Source organism: Gorilla gorilla, chromosome 11 (genome assembly GCF_029281585.2).
Source record: "Gorilla gorilla gorilla isolate KB3781 chromosome 11, NHGRI_mGorGor1-v2.1_pri, whole genome shotgun sequence".
Lineage (NCBI taxonomy): Eukaryota > Metazoa > Chordata > Mammalia > Primates > Hominidae > Gorilla > Gorilla gorilla.
In genome coordinates, this window is record NC_073235.2 from 98,298,142 (window position 1) to 98,311,150 (window position 13,009).

Genomic DNA, 13,009 nt, shown 5'->3' on the forward strand with positions numbered 1-13,009 from the left:
CAGTAACCTCTGAAAATCTCTGATAGTTCATTACTTTGTCTGTTATTATATTTTATTTCTGAATAGCTATATATATGCCACATTGAGAACAAATTCACTTTTGAAATTTAATGTTGATTTCTGGCCAATATGAAGAATTCAGTTGACTTTGAATCCCCTAATTCCCCAACTATAAGCATATGGAAATGTTACAGATAAGAAAACAAATAATAATTTAAAATACATGGCCATTTTTGAAAGAATGAAAAGAAAATTACCAATGAAGAGGGAATGCAAAGCCGGAGAATTAGACACTAAAAGATTGTTTCGGGATCAGTATATAAATAAATGAGTATATTTATGCTCAGATAGAAACAGAAAATAAACCCTCAGAAGTGAGCAATGTGGGGAGCTGGAATGGATCCACCTATATAAATCTAGAAGTCTTGAAAGGCTGTCTTGTCTCTAAATGGAAACTAAAATCACTCCGGCAACCTACTGGAGAGAGACAAAGAAGAGTCAATTATGGAAGAGACAAGGAAGCCTATCTTTCATGCGGGGCCTGATGAAAAGCTTGTATCATTCGTGCAGGGAAAAAGAGGTCCAAATTTCTACTAGTCATGGGCACATTAATCCAAAATGATAAATTAACATTTTGTTCTGAACCAGAAAAAAACTCTAGAGTCTTCCTCAGAGATAAATATGAAACTGCTCCTTATGGACACCTCCACGGGTGACAACATGCAAGACTGCATGGGGAAACAATCACTACTAAAACCAGCTCACAGTTCAAACAGGAGAGAGAGATCAGAGTTAGGAGTCAGACTTGCTGTGGCAAAAACAATGGACAAAGAGTGTTATTATATAAATGGCGTCCTACTCTCTATGGTATCCTGGTGGTCTGTTAAATGAGATTTTAAATATAAAGCAATAGACACCAAAAAATTGTGAGAGAAAAACAGAAGCCAATTTTATAAATGAGACAATTTGAAACTCTAGCAATAAAAATATAATTTAAAAACTCAGTGAACAAGTTAAATAGCAGAATAAACATAAGGAAACAGAAAATTATGCACTGAAAATTACTCAAAGAGATACAGAGACTGAATGTAAGAAAAGTTAAGAGACATAGAAGGAAGAAAATGGGGAAGAAGCAAAATTTAAACAGCAATGGCTGATAATTTTTCAGAATTCAAGAAAAACATGAATGGAAAAAGGCCCAAATAGGATAAATAAAAACTAATCTACATCTAGTAACTTTACAGTGAACATCAACAATAAAGAGAAATCTTAAAAACTATAACAGAGAAAAGAAAATTACCTACAAAAGAATAACAGGGACTTACCAGCAGTAGCCATGGATGCCAGGAGAATAACGAGTTTTAAGGGCTGAGGGAAAACTACTGTTCATCTACACTTCTATACCTAGCTAATCTGTCATTTAATAACTGAGCAAAGACACACAAAGAAGCATTTTTAGACAAAGACTGATAGAGCTCATTACTTGCAGAGCCTCCCTGGAACAATTACTAGAAGACATTGCCTAGTAAGGGGAAGAAAATTAAACCAAAAGTAAGGCAAAGCAAGAAGCACTGGTGAGTAAAGAAAATGATAAAAATTTTTGGTAAACCTGTATATTAATAGTAAAAAAATATGTAACACTCTATTTAATAGGGTTCTTTCTTGGAATTTTGACTAAAGCCCCAAGCTGAGAACAATAAATACCATCTCATCTTATCTTATAGATGGTGAAGTTGGTTTGGAACATTAGCTATCATCAGGGCATATAAAAGTTAGATAAGAAGACCGTAAGTGAGTGATCAGGAGTGAGGACTTCTTTGGAAAGAATCATTGGTGTGTTGTGTTTTTTACCTCTCTCTGTATGGTGGAAGAAAGAGCAGCACTTTTCCCTCTCCCAAGCTAACCGAGGGGCCTTTGAGACTGCTCAGAAAGCTCGACACACCATCTGCCCCTTGGATTTTCTAGAGCACAGAAACTGAGTGCTGACTCACAACCGAAAACATTTCAAGCTGAAAAGATGCCTGGAACTTCTCCTGATGGCAGAATGGGAGAAAAGAAACAGAGAGATGTGTTCCCACTGCTGGCAAAACAAATGTATGTCTATCACCTGGCCAGGTCCAGATCCCGAGAGCCAGATTTGAGTCACACTGAATGGGACCCTATGCAGAAGGCCCATCTGAAACAGGAGAAAATCCCCAAAAGAGGGTCTGTGTGTGGTAAGCCTCAGAGGCTGAAGCAAAAGCCACCTGCGGCCAGCCCGAGAAGGCATTTTCCACAGGTGTGAGAATCCAGTCACTGGAGGGGCTTTAAGGAACCCACATAAATATCCCTTGGAAGATCTGGCACATCTGGGCTTGTGCCATCACCAAGATATCACTATACAGCCAAGAGATAGTTGTCACACAAGACGCTTGTCACATATAAACCTACTTCTTTCTGTTTTCTCCCCTTCAACCTCCAATACTGGGGGAAGCAAAAGATAAGCTATTGAGGGATGAAACCAAGGACAGGGATAAAAATAGCTAAAAATTGAGCACATCTATTTTCCAAATTCAGGCTCTCAGCCTGAGTCAGGCTTGAGCTGAGGGAGAAGGAAGCTTTAAATTGGATGGGAGCTATTATTAATTTTGATTAGATGTAAGTGGACTTTTATTATTTTAAAAAATGACACTTATAATTAATATTTTAGAGTGACCAGAAAAGCTAGGGAATCTACCCTAGATTTCATTCAGGAATGTGAAATATTTATTTAATAGAGCAACTTTAAAAAAAACAGTAATAAGAAAGAATAAAATTGCTTTCTGCTTGCATCCTAAAACTGGTTTATTCAATAAACTAGTTAAAATGACTAATTTTCTGGAAAGAAATTTAAAAACAAAGTTTAATTTAGTATTTGGAATGTAAGAGATAGGAACCTGGAGTTAAAGTAGTTAAAGACATTTTATTATTCAGAAAGGGAATAGAGATATTTATTAACTTTAGGCTTTATTAAGCAAAATAGGTGTTCTTTAAATGTAAGATAACCTTTAAGAGAATAGAAACAGCATCCTATATCATAGCCCATATCATATCCCACGTTATATCCATATCAAATGAGATAAATGAATAAAGAAAACTCAATCACTTAATAAAAGATAGGGCATGAGAAAAACAAAGCAAAACAAAATAAAATGTTAAACTTGGAGAATATAAAGCACAAAATAAGATGATTTAAAGAAGTCCAAATAGTTTATGAATCACATTAAATATAAATGTGTTATACTTGGTAGTCAGTCAAAGAATACAGAGCCAGCCCCTCTTCATTTTCATTTGGCTAAATCTCCTTATCCTTCAATATTAGATCTCCTAATATAAGATCTCCATCCAGATGTTTTTGTTGCTGTTGTTGTTTGGTTTTTTGTTTTGAGACGGAGTCTCGCTCTGTCGTCCAGGCTGGAGTGTAGTGGCGCAATCTCGGCTCACTGCAACCCTCCGCCTCCCGGGTTCAAGCGATTCTCCTGCCTCAGCCTCCCAAGTAGCTGGGATTACAGGTGCCCACCACCATGCCCAGCAAGTTTTTGTATTTTTAGTAGAAACAGGGTTTCACCATGTTGGCCAGGCTGGTCTCAATCTCCTGACCTCGTGATCTGCCCGCCTTGGCCTCTCAAAGTGCTGAGATTACAGGCGTGAGCCACCGTGCCAAGTCGCAGATCTTTTATTAACCATTTCCTTCTCAAAGCATTCCCCCATGAATTTCCATTCCCCTATGAATTTCCATTCCCCTCTGGATTAATATATCTGTAGCACCTAATGTTTACCTCTAATATTTCACTCAGTACACTGTATTGTAATTGTTTTTTAAACTGACTTTCTCATCTGACTGAAAAATGTTTAAATACAGAAACTCTATATCTTTTCTCTATCAAGAGCACTACTAAAGTATGTGGTATATAGTAGCTAATCAAAATTGCTTCTTGGATTGATAGGTGAAATTTAAGAATTATTTTTTCTCACAGTTACTTGCTAGATATACACATGTAATGTTAACTGTAAAGGGATTCCTATATTGTAAAATCTATAAAGACTTCCACTGGGTACAGGGTACAGCTGTAAGCAATTGCACTAGTGTTAGATCCTGTATAGGTTCTTCAAGTGATTGGGCCTGCCCCTGTGCCATACAATTGGCATGATATCAAAGAAGATTCCAGTACAACTGCATTGTTCTTGGCCTTAATTCTGAACAACTTGCCCTGATTCATTTGATGCTCCATAAATAATAGTCCTACCAGGCCAATGAGGAAGACTCACACATTAAGCACTATCCTCTATCTGAAAAACATCATTTTATTTTATTTACTTATTTATTTATTTTTTGAGACAGAATCTTGCTCTGTCACCCAGGCTGGAGTGTGGTGGCAAAATCTTGGCCCACTGCAACCTGCCTCCTGAGCTCAAGTGATTCTCCTGTCTCAGCCTCCCAAATAGCTGGGATTACAGGCATGTACCAACATGTCCCACTAATTTTTGTATTTTTAGTAGACAGGGTTTCACCATGTTGGCTAGGCTGGTCTCAAACTCCTAACCTCAGGTGATCCACCCGCCTTGGTCTCCCAAAGTGCTGGGATTCCAGGCTTAAGCCACCATACCTGGCCAAAACGTTTACAATTCTAATCATTCTCTAGGAAACAATATAATTTAAAACTGCTTTTCAGTTTGTGGATATTCAATACATTTTATTAAATGCCTGCGTCATGCCAGGAAACGAGTTGGTGCTGGGGGGAGAGAGAAAAATAGGGCACAATCTTTGTCCATGAAAAGACTACAATAAAGAATATCAGATATATCAAATATATTTTCAATCCATTATGATGAGTGCTATGACAGAAGAAGATACATGGTGTGATGAGAATCACTGAGGAGAGATTTGTAATGTAGGGAATGTCAGAGAAAGGCTACCTGTAAAAGGTGATGTTCCAAAGGATTAAGTAGGAGTTAGTTGTATTTATTGAGGAACAAAAGAAAGGGAGAGAACTTGCCAGGGAAACAAGAGACTGTGTGCACAGGTAGTGAGTGAAGAAGTAGAATGTATGCATAAGAAAGAGTTTGGTGTTACTGGAATACTAAGTCCAATAGACAGATTATATTGCACCTCATATACTATATTAGAACTTAAAAAATTGGGAAGATATTAAAGTAGCTAATAGGATGGTGCTATTAGAGCCAATGAGAAGAAAAGAGTATTGAGCAGAATCTTTCTATCTTTCCTCTTTTATTGACTATATCAGCCATATGAAGGAAACTTATATCAAAACTTCTAATTTCTCACTCCATCCATATTGTACTTAGGAGGTCAAATCCTGACATAAATGGGACCCTGTTTAAGTAGTGGTTGGAGTCATCGTGTGGCTTTCATTCCCCATCTGCAACGGGATGAATTAGATCCACTATTTTTTCTCTTGGATTCAGTTCTTCAGCCATATGGAAAGCATGCATGCTTAGCTTCAAGGAGCAGGAAATAATCAGTCATCTTCAAGCTAGGCTACATTCTTCAATCCAGATTATACATGAGAGCTCTGAATTGAGGATCAGATAATTGCTCAGACACTTATAAACTAATAGTTTATTTTCCATTACTTTAGCTCTTTAGGTGCTCTGAAAGGAAGAAAAATGTAGATTCCAAATTCCTAACACATATTTAAGAAACATTTCTAAAATAAAATCAGATCTTTGACAAAGGAGCAAGGGCAATTTTATGGAGAACAGATAGTCTTTTCAACAAATGGTGGTGAAACAACTGGAAAAAGTGAATCTAGACACAAAATTAATTCAAAATGGATCACAGACTTAAATGTAAAACTTAAAACTATACAATTTCTATAAGACATCATCAAAGAAAATCTAGGTGATGCTGGGTTTGATGATGACTTTTTAGATATGATGCCAAAAAGCATGATTCATGAAAGAAAACTTGAAAAATTGGACTCATAAAGGTAAAAATTATCTGTGAAAGACACTATTTCTTTTCTTTTTTTTTGAGACAAGGTCTCACTCTGTCACCCTGGCTGGAGTGTGGTTGTTACAGTAGGTAGTTAGTCAGACATAAGTAGGGCAGGAGAGGGCTCCTCCCACCCCCCCCCCCCCCCACCCCTGCCCCACCAGGAATGTCAGGCGACCGTCAGGTGATGGTCAGGCAGTTGTTAACGGTCTCTCTAAAATAATAGTTGGTCATAGTCAGCTCCACGGAAAGGCAGACTCACAATAAACAGAAACACCTGGCTGGGCACAGTGGCCCACACCTGTAATCCCAGCACTTTGGGAGGCCGAGGTGGATGGATCACTTGGGGCCAGGAGTTTGGGGCCAGGAGTTTGAGACCAGCCTGGCTAAAATGCTGAAACCCCATCTCTACTAAAAATATAAAAATTAGCTGAGCATAGTGGTGCATGCCTGTAGTCCTAGCTACTCGGGAGGCTGAGGCAGGAGAGTCATTTGAAGCCTGGAGATGGAGTTCGCAGTGAGTCAAGATTGCGTCAGCCGGGCGTGGTGGCTCACGCCCGTAATTCCAGCACTTCGGGAGGTGGAGGCGGGCGGATCACGAGGTCAGGAGATCGAGACCATCCTGGCTAACATGGTGAAACCCCGTCTCTACTAAACAAAATACAAAAAATTATCCAGGTGTGGTGGCGGGCGCCTGTAGTCCCAGCTACTCGGGAGGCTGAGTCAGGAGAATGGCGTGAACCCGGGAGGCAGAGCTTGCAGTGAGCCGAGATTGTGCCACTGCACTCCAGCCTGGGCAACAGAGTGAGACTCCGCCTCAAAAAAAAAAAAAAAAAAAAAAAAGATTGCATCACTGCACTCCAGTCTGGGTGACAAAGTGAGATTCCATCTCAAAAAAAAAAAGAAATATCTGAAGCTGGTGATCAGTAGCTTCCCGATAAGATCTCAGGAGTTGGGCAAGTGGGCTCACAAATGCACACTGAGAGAGTCAAATGGCGGAGTTTGACAGGTATATGATCTCCTAGGGACATTCAGCTGGTAAGGGAAACACACCTCAAGTGAGCATGGGTACAACTCCAGTAAACACACTGCACATGCTCCCCTCCCAAGTGCTGGCAGGCCACTGCACAGGTGGACAGCCCACCCTAAGGAAAGAATCACAGGAGAAAGAACACAACACCACAGAAGCATGTCAAGTCAAAAGGTCAAACCGTGCACTTGTCTTTCAAGTTGTCCACTTGGCCCTCTTTCAAGTGTACTTTCCTTCCTTTTGTTTCTGCTTTAGAGCTTTTTAATAAACTTTTACTCCTGTTCTAAAACTTGCCTCAGTCTCTCCTTCTGGCTTATGCCCTTCTGTCAAATTCTTTTCTTCTGAGGAGGCAAGGAATTGAGGTTGCTTCAGACCTACATGGATTTGCCACCAGTAACATGGTGGCTTTATCACGGCTCACTACAGCCTCAACTCCTGGACTCAAGTGATCCTCCTGCCTCAGCCTTCAATGTAGCTAGGACTAAAGGTGTGCACCACCATACTTAACCATTTTTTGTTTGTTTGTTTTACATTTTTTGTAGAGATGGGAGTTTTGCTATGTTGCCCAGGCTGGTCTTGAATTCTTGGTGTCAAGTGATCCTCCTCCCTTGGCCTCCCAAAGTGCTGGAATTATAGGTGTGAGCCACTGCACTCAGTCAAAAGATAGTATTTAGACAATACAAACGCAAGCTACATACTGGAAGGAAATATTTGCAGAAACACGTATCAGATAAAGGACTTGTATTCAAAATGTACAAAGAACACTTAAAACTTAACAAAAGAAAAATAAACAACCCAATTACAAAATGGACAAAAGATCTGAACAAACACCTCACCAAAAGAGATATCCATATAAAAATAAACATATAAAAAGATGCTCAGCATCATATATCATTAGGTAATTGCAAAATAAAGCAAAATGAGATGCCACTACACATCTATTAGAATGACTAAAATCAAAAGCATTGACAACACCAGATAGAAACTATCATTCACTGCTGATGGCAATGCAAATGGAGTTCCAAAGTATAGCCACTTTGGGAAACAATCTAGCAGTTTCTCACAAAGCTAAACATAGGCTTAGTGCATGATCCAGCAATCATGCTCCTAGTTATTTACCCAAATGAGTTTAAAAAGTATGTCCACCCAAAAACCTGCACAAGAATATTTGCAGCAGCTTTATTTATAATCACTGAAACTTGGAAGCAACCAAGATGTCCTTTGACAGGTGAATGGATAAATTGTGTTACACCCATATAATAAAGTATTATTTGTCAATAAAAATGTGTTATCAAGCTGCAAAAAGACATGGAGGAAACTTAAATGCATATTGCTAAGTGAAAAGAGACAGTACGTATAATTCCAGATACTATATGACACTTTGGAATATATATACATGACAAAAATGGTCAGTGGTCGACAGGGGTTCTGCGGGAGAGGAGGAGGAAATTATATGTGGAGCAAGGGGGCATTTTTAGGGAAGTAAAATTATTCTTTAGTAGTGGATATATGACATTATGCATTTGTCAAAACCCACAGAACTCTACAACGCAGTAGACCCTGATATAAATTGTATAAATTGTGGACTTTAGTTAACAGGCATGTATCAATATTGGTTTATCAATTATAACAAATGTACCACACTAATGAAAGATTTTGGGCCAGGCGCAGTGGTTCAAGTGTGTAATCCCAGCACTTTGGGAGCCCGAGGCAGGCAGATCACGAGGTCAGGAGATCAAGACCATCCTGGCCAACATGGTGAAACTCCATCTCTACTAAAAAATACAAAAAATAGCTGGGCGTGGTGGTGCATGCCTGTAATCCCAGCTACTCGGGAGACTGAGGCAGGAGAATCACTTGAACCAGGGAGTCGGAGGTTGCAGTGAGCTGAGATCACACAGCCTGGAGACAGAGCAAGACTTTGTTTAAAAAAAAAAAAAAAAAAGATGTTAATGGAAGAAACTGGGTGGGATAGAGAGAGGTTAGGAATTCTCTACTTTCTGCATAATTTTTCTGTAAATCTAAAATTACTCTTTAAAAAGTCTTTTTCTTTTTTAAACAGAGTCTTGCTCTGTCACCCAGGCTGGAGTGCAGTGGCACAATCTCGGCTCACTGCAGCCTCCACCTCCTGGGTTCAAGTGATTCTTCTACCTCGGCCTCCTGAGTAGCTGGGACTACAGATGCACACCACCCCACCCAGCTAATTTTTATATTTTTAGTAGAGACAGGTTTTCACCATGTTGGCCAGACTGGTCTCAAATTCCTGGGCTCAAATGATCCATCCACCTCATCCTCCCAAAGTGCTGGGATCACAGGCATAAGCCACCACACCAGGCCAAAAAGTCTACTTTTTTAAAGGAAGAGAATTAAATAAATACATTTAATTCAACTAAATCAGTAGGGCTTACTGTGTGCCTACATGTGAAGAACTGAGAAAGAGTTGAGGACAAAACTAGGTATTTATAGAGATGACTGGGTTGATAAATAGCCACTGTCATTTCCTGAGATGGGACTAGGGGAGGCTGAGTGAATTTGGGAGGTAAAATGGTACCTTTGCTTTTAGAAGAAATGTAAATGTAAGTATCTATGAGATATCAAATGGAAATATCAAGTAGGCTTGTGTATAGCAAGCTTATAGGGGAGACCTTGGCCAGAGGTACAGATACGGGGTCTTCAAAACGTAGGCCATTAAAGCATGGGACTGGATGAGAACATTCAGAAAACCACAAGGCATGAGATAAATCACTACATGAAAACAGAACTCTCAAAAACTCAGTGTTTCTAGCCCATTCTCATGGATCAATATTGTGATAATGACCATACTGCCAAAAGCAATCTACAGATTCAATACAATTCCCACATCAAAATGCCATGGTCATACTTCACAGAACTAGAAAAAAAAATCCTAAAATTCATATGGAAGCAAAAAAGAGCCTGCCTAGCCAAAGCAAAACTAAGCGAAAAGAACAAATCTGGAGGTATCACATTACCCAACTTCAAACTACACTACAAGGCTATAGTTACCAAAACAGCATGGTACTAGTATAAAAATAGGCACATAGGCACACAGACAAATGGAACAGAACAGAGAACCCAGAAATAAAGCCAAATACTTCCAGCCAACTGATCTTCAACAAAGCCAACAAAAACGTAAAGTGGGGAAAGGACATGCTATTCAACAAATGTGTTGGGATAACTGGCAAGCCATATGTAGAAGAATGAAACTGGATCCTCAGCTCTCACCTTATATAAAAATCAACTCAAGATGGATCAAAGACTTAAATCTAAGACCTGAAACCATAAAAATTCTATAAGCTAACATTGGAAAAATCCTTCTAGACATTGGCTTAGGCAAAGAGTTCATGACCAGGAACCCAAAAGCAAATGCAACAAAAACAAAGATAAATAGATGGGACTTAATTAAACTAAAAAGCTTCTGCACAGCAAAAGAAATAATCAGCAGAGTAAACAGACAACCCACAGAGTGGGAGAAAATATTTGCAAACTATGCATCTGACAAAGAACTAATATCCAGAATCTACAAGGAACTCAAATCAGCAAGAAAAAAATAACTAATCCCACAAAAAGTGGGTTATGGACATGAATAGACAATTATCAAAAGAAGATAAGCAAATGGCCAACAAACATATGAAAAAATGCTCAGCGTCACTAATGATCAGGGAAATGCAAATCAAAACCACAATTTAATACCACTTTATTCCTGTAAGAATGGTCATAATTTAAAAATAAAAAAATAGATGTTAGTGTGGATGTGGTGAAAGGGGAACACTTTTACATCACTGGTAGGAATGTAAACTATACAACCACTATGGAAAACAATGTGGAGATTTCTTAAAGAACTAAAAGTAGATCTACCATTTGATCAAGCAATCCCATTCCTGGGTATGTACCCAGAGGAAAAGAAGTTATTGTATGGAAAAGACACTTGCACACAAATGTTTATAGTAGCACAATTTGCAATTGCAAAAATATGGAACCAGCCCAAATGCCCATCAGTCAATGAGTGGATAAAGAAAATGTGGTGTACACACACACACACACACCATGGAATACTACTCAGCCATAAAAAGGAAGGAAATGATAACATTCACAGCAACCGGGATGGAGTTGGAGACTGTTATTCTAAGTGAAGTAACTCAGGAATGGAAAACCAAACATCATATGTTCTCACTTATAAGTGAGAGCTAAGCTATGAGGACACAAAGGCCTAAGAATGGCACAATGGACTTTAGCGACTTGAGGAGAAGGGTGGGAGTGGGTGCAGGATAAAAGACTACACATTGGGTACAGTGGACATTGCTCAGGTGATGGGTGCACCAAAATCTCAGAAATCACCACTAAAGAACTTATCCATGTAACCAAACACCACCTGTTCCCCATAAACCTATTGAAATAATAAAAATATCAATTTTAAAAAGAAAATTCAGTGTTTCAAGGGAACAATAAAATGACTCAAATGATCCAAGAAAAAGTCAGAAAGTTTCAGGAAGAAAGGAGGGATGGACAACGTCAACAACAAGTGACACCTACTAATACTTAGAGCCCTAGTATTGAGAGGAGGAAGCCAGCAGAGAAAGAGAAAATGAAGACAAATCTGAGAGGAAAATCAAGGGTCTAGGAAAAAATAACACAGGCTAAATTAACAGTATGAGAGACAATTTGGTATTTTTAAATAAATCAGTGGTACAGGGGTGAGTGAAAGTTATTTCCAATAGATCCTTAAATTAAAGGGTTTACCTGTAACATCTATCCGTGAGTGGCGTAATAACCAGCCTAGGGGAATTACCCAGATATTCATATCCATATCGCAAACCAGCATTGATCATTTTTGTTTCTAAATGATTTTCCTAGGATAAATCAAATAAAATGAAGTTAAACAATAAAATTGTAGATAATATGAAATCTCAAGCTCTTTAATAAGTAATAACCATAATATAGACATCTTTAAAGTTCACTTTTCAGGTGTCATTTGATTCCATGGCAGAATTAAGTATCTAGTTTCCATCGATGAATAATTGAAGTTACTGGCTTTAATTTTCCCCATAAAATATTTTAGTATTTATCCCTTACCTCTTCCATATTTTTAATGATTCCGCCATCTGAGCTTCCAGCTCAGTACTAAATACACTGCCCCTCAATTTGTTTCCCAGGACGCTAGTTCTCACTTCTTCTCTCCTCCCACCCCATACCTCCCAAGACTTCCACAAAAGCCTATATGATGAAAACTATGCACCTGTCTATGCCCACACCCAATAGGCCCTATCTTGTCCACTTTACTAACTGTTCCTGCCCTGTTTGCATTCCCCATCATGACTACCATCACCATCCACCTGGATGCCCTGGTAAAAACCATGTTTCTGGCTTCTTCAATTGATCAATTAGAGGAATTTTTTTTTTTTTTCCCCTGAGACAGGGTCTCACTCTGTCACCCAGGCTGGAGTGCAGTGGTGCAATCTCGGCTCACTGCAACCTCTGCCTCCTGGGGTTCAAGCAATTCTCCCACCTCAGTCCTCAAGTAGCTGGGGCTACAAGCATGCCCCACCATGTGCCCAGCTAATTTTTGTATTTTTAGTAGAGATGGGGTTTCACCATGTTGGCCAGGCTGGTCTTGAACTCCTGACCTCAAGTGATCTGCCTGCCTTGGCCTCCCAAAGTGCCAGGATTACAGGCGTGAGTCACCATGCCCAGCAATGAGAGGAAACTTTAATGACTAAATCAGACTGAAAGAGTTTGATTCATACATCCTTTAGATGCATCAAGAACCTAAAAACACAATTTTAAACTGACTAGTCCCAACATTTTGCAGATTCAGCAAGCCTAGCAACTCATTTAAAATGACTAATTTTTGATAATTACTCATGATTTTCGTGTATCTATATATGGATATATGTTTATATATAACTATACATTTGTATATAGATAAGGATACAGATATCAATACAGATGACATAGTTATCAGCAGCTTAATCTTCAATATAAAGAAA

At 38.9% G+C, this 13,009-nt stretch overlaps 1 protein-coding gene across 1 annotated transcript in view; it reads right to left on the reverse strand.

Moving 5' to 3' along the window:
- Window positions 1–13,009, reverse strand: part of DNAH7 (dynein axonemal heavy chain 7) — a 331,737-nt gene that overhangs the window by 173,050 nt on the left and 145,678 nt on the right. Inside the window, exon 24 of the mRNA XM_004032984.5 lies at window positions 11,763–11,872. Coding sequence (XP_004033032.4) covers window positions 11,763–11,872 — 110 coding nt within the window. The remainder of the gene's footprint in view (window positions 1–11,762; window positions 11,873–13,009) is intronic.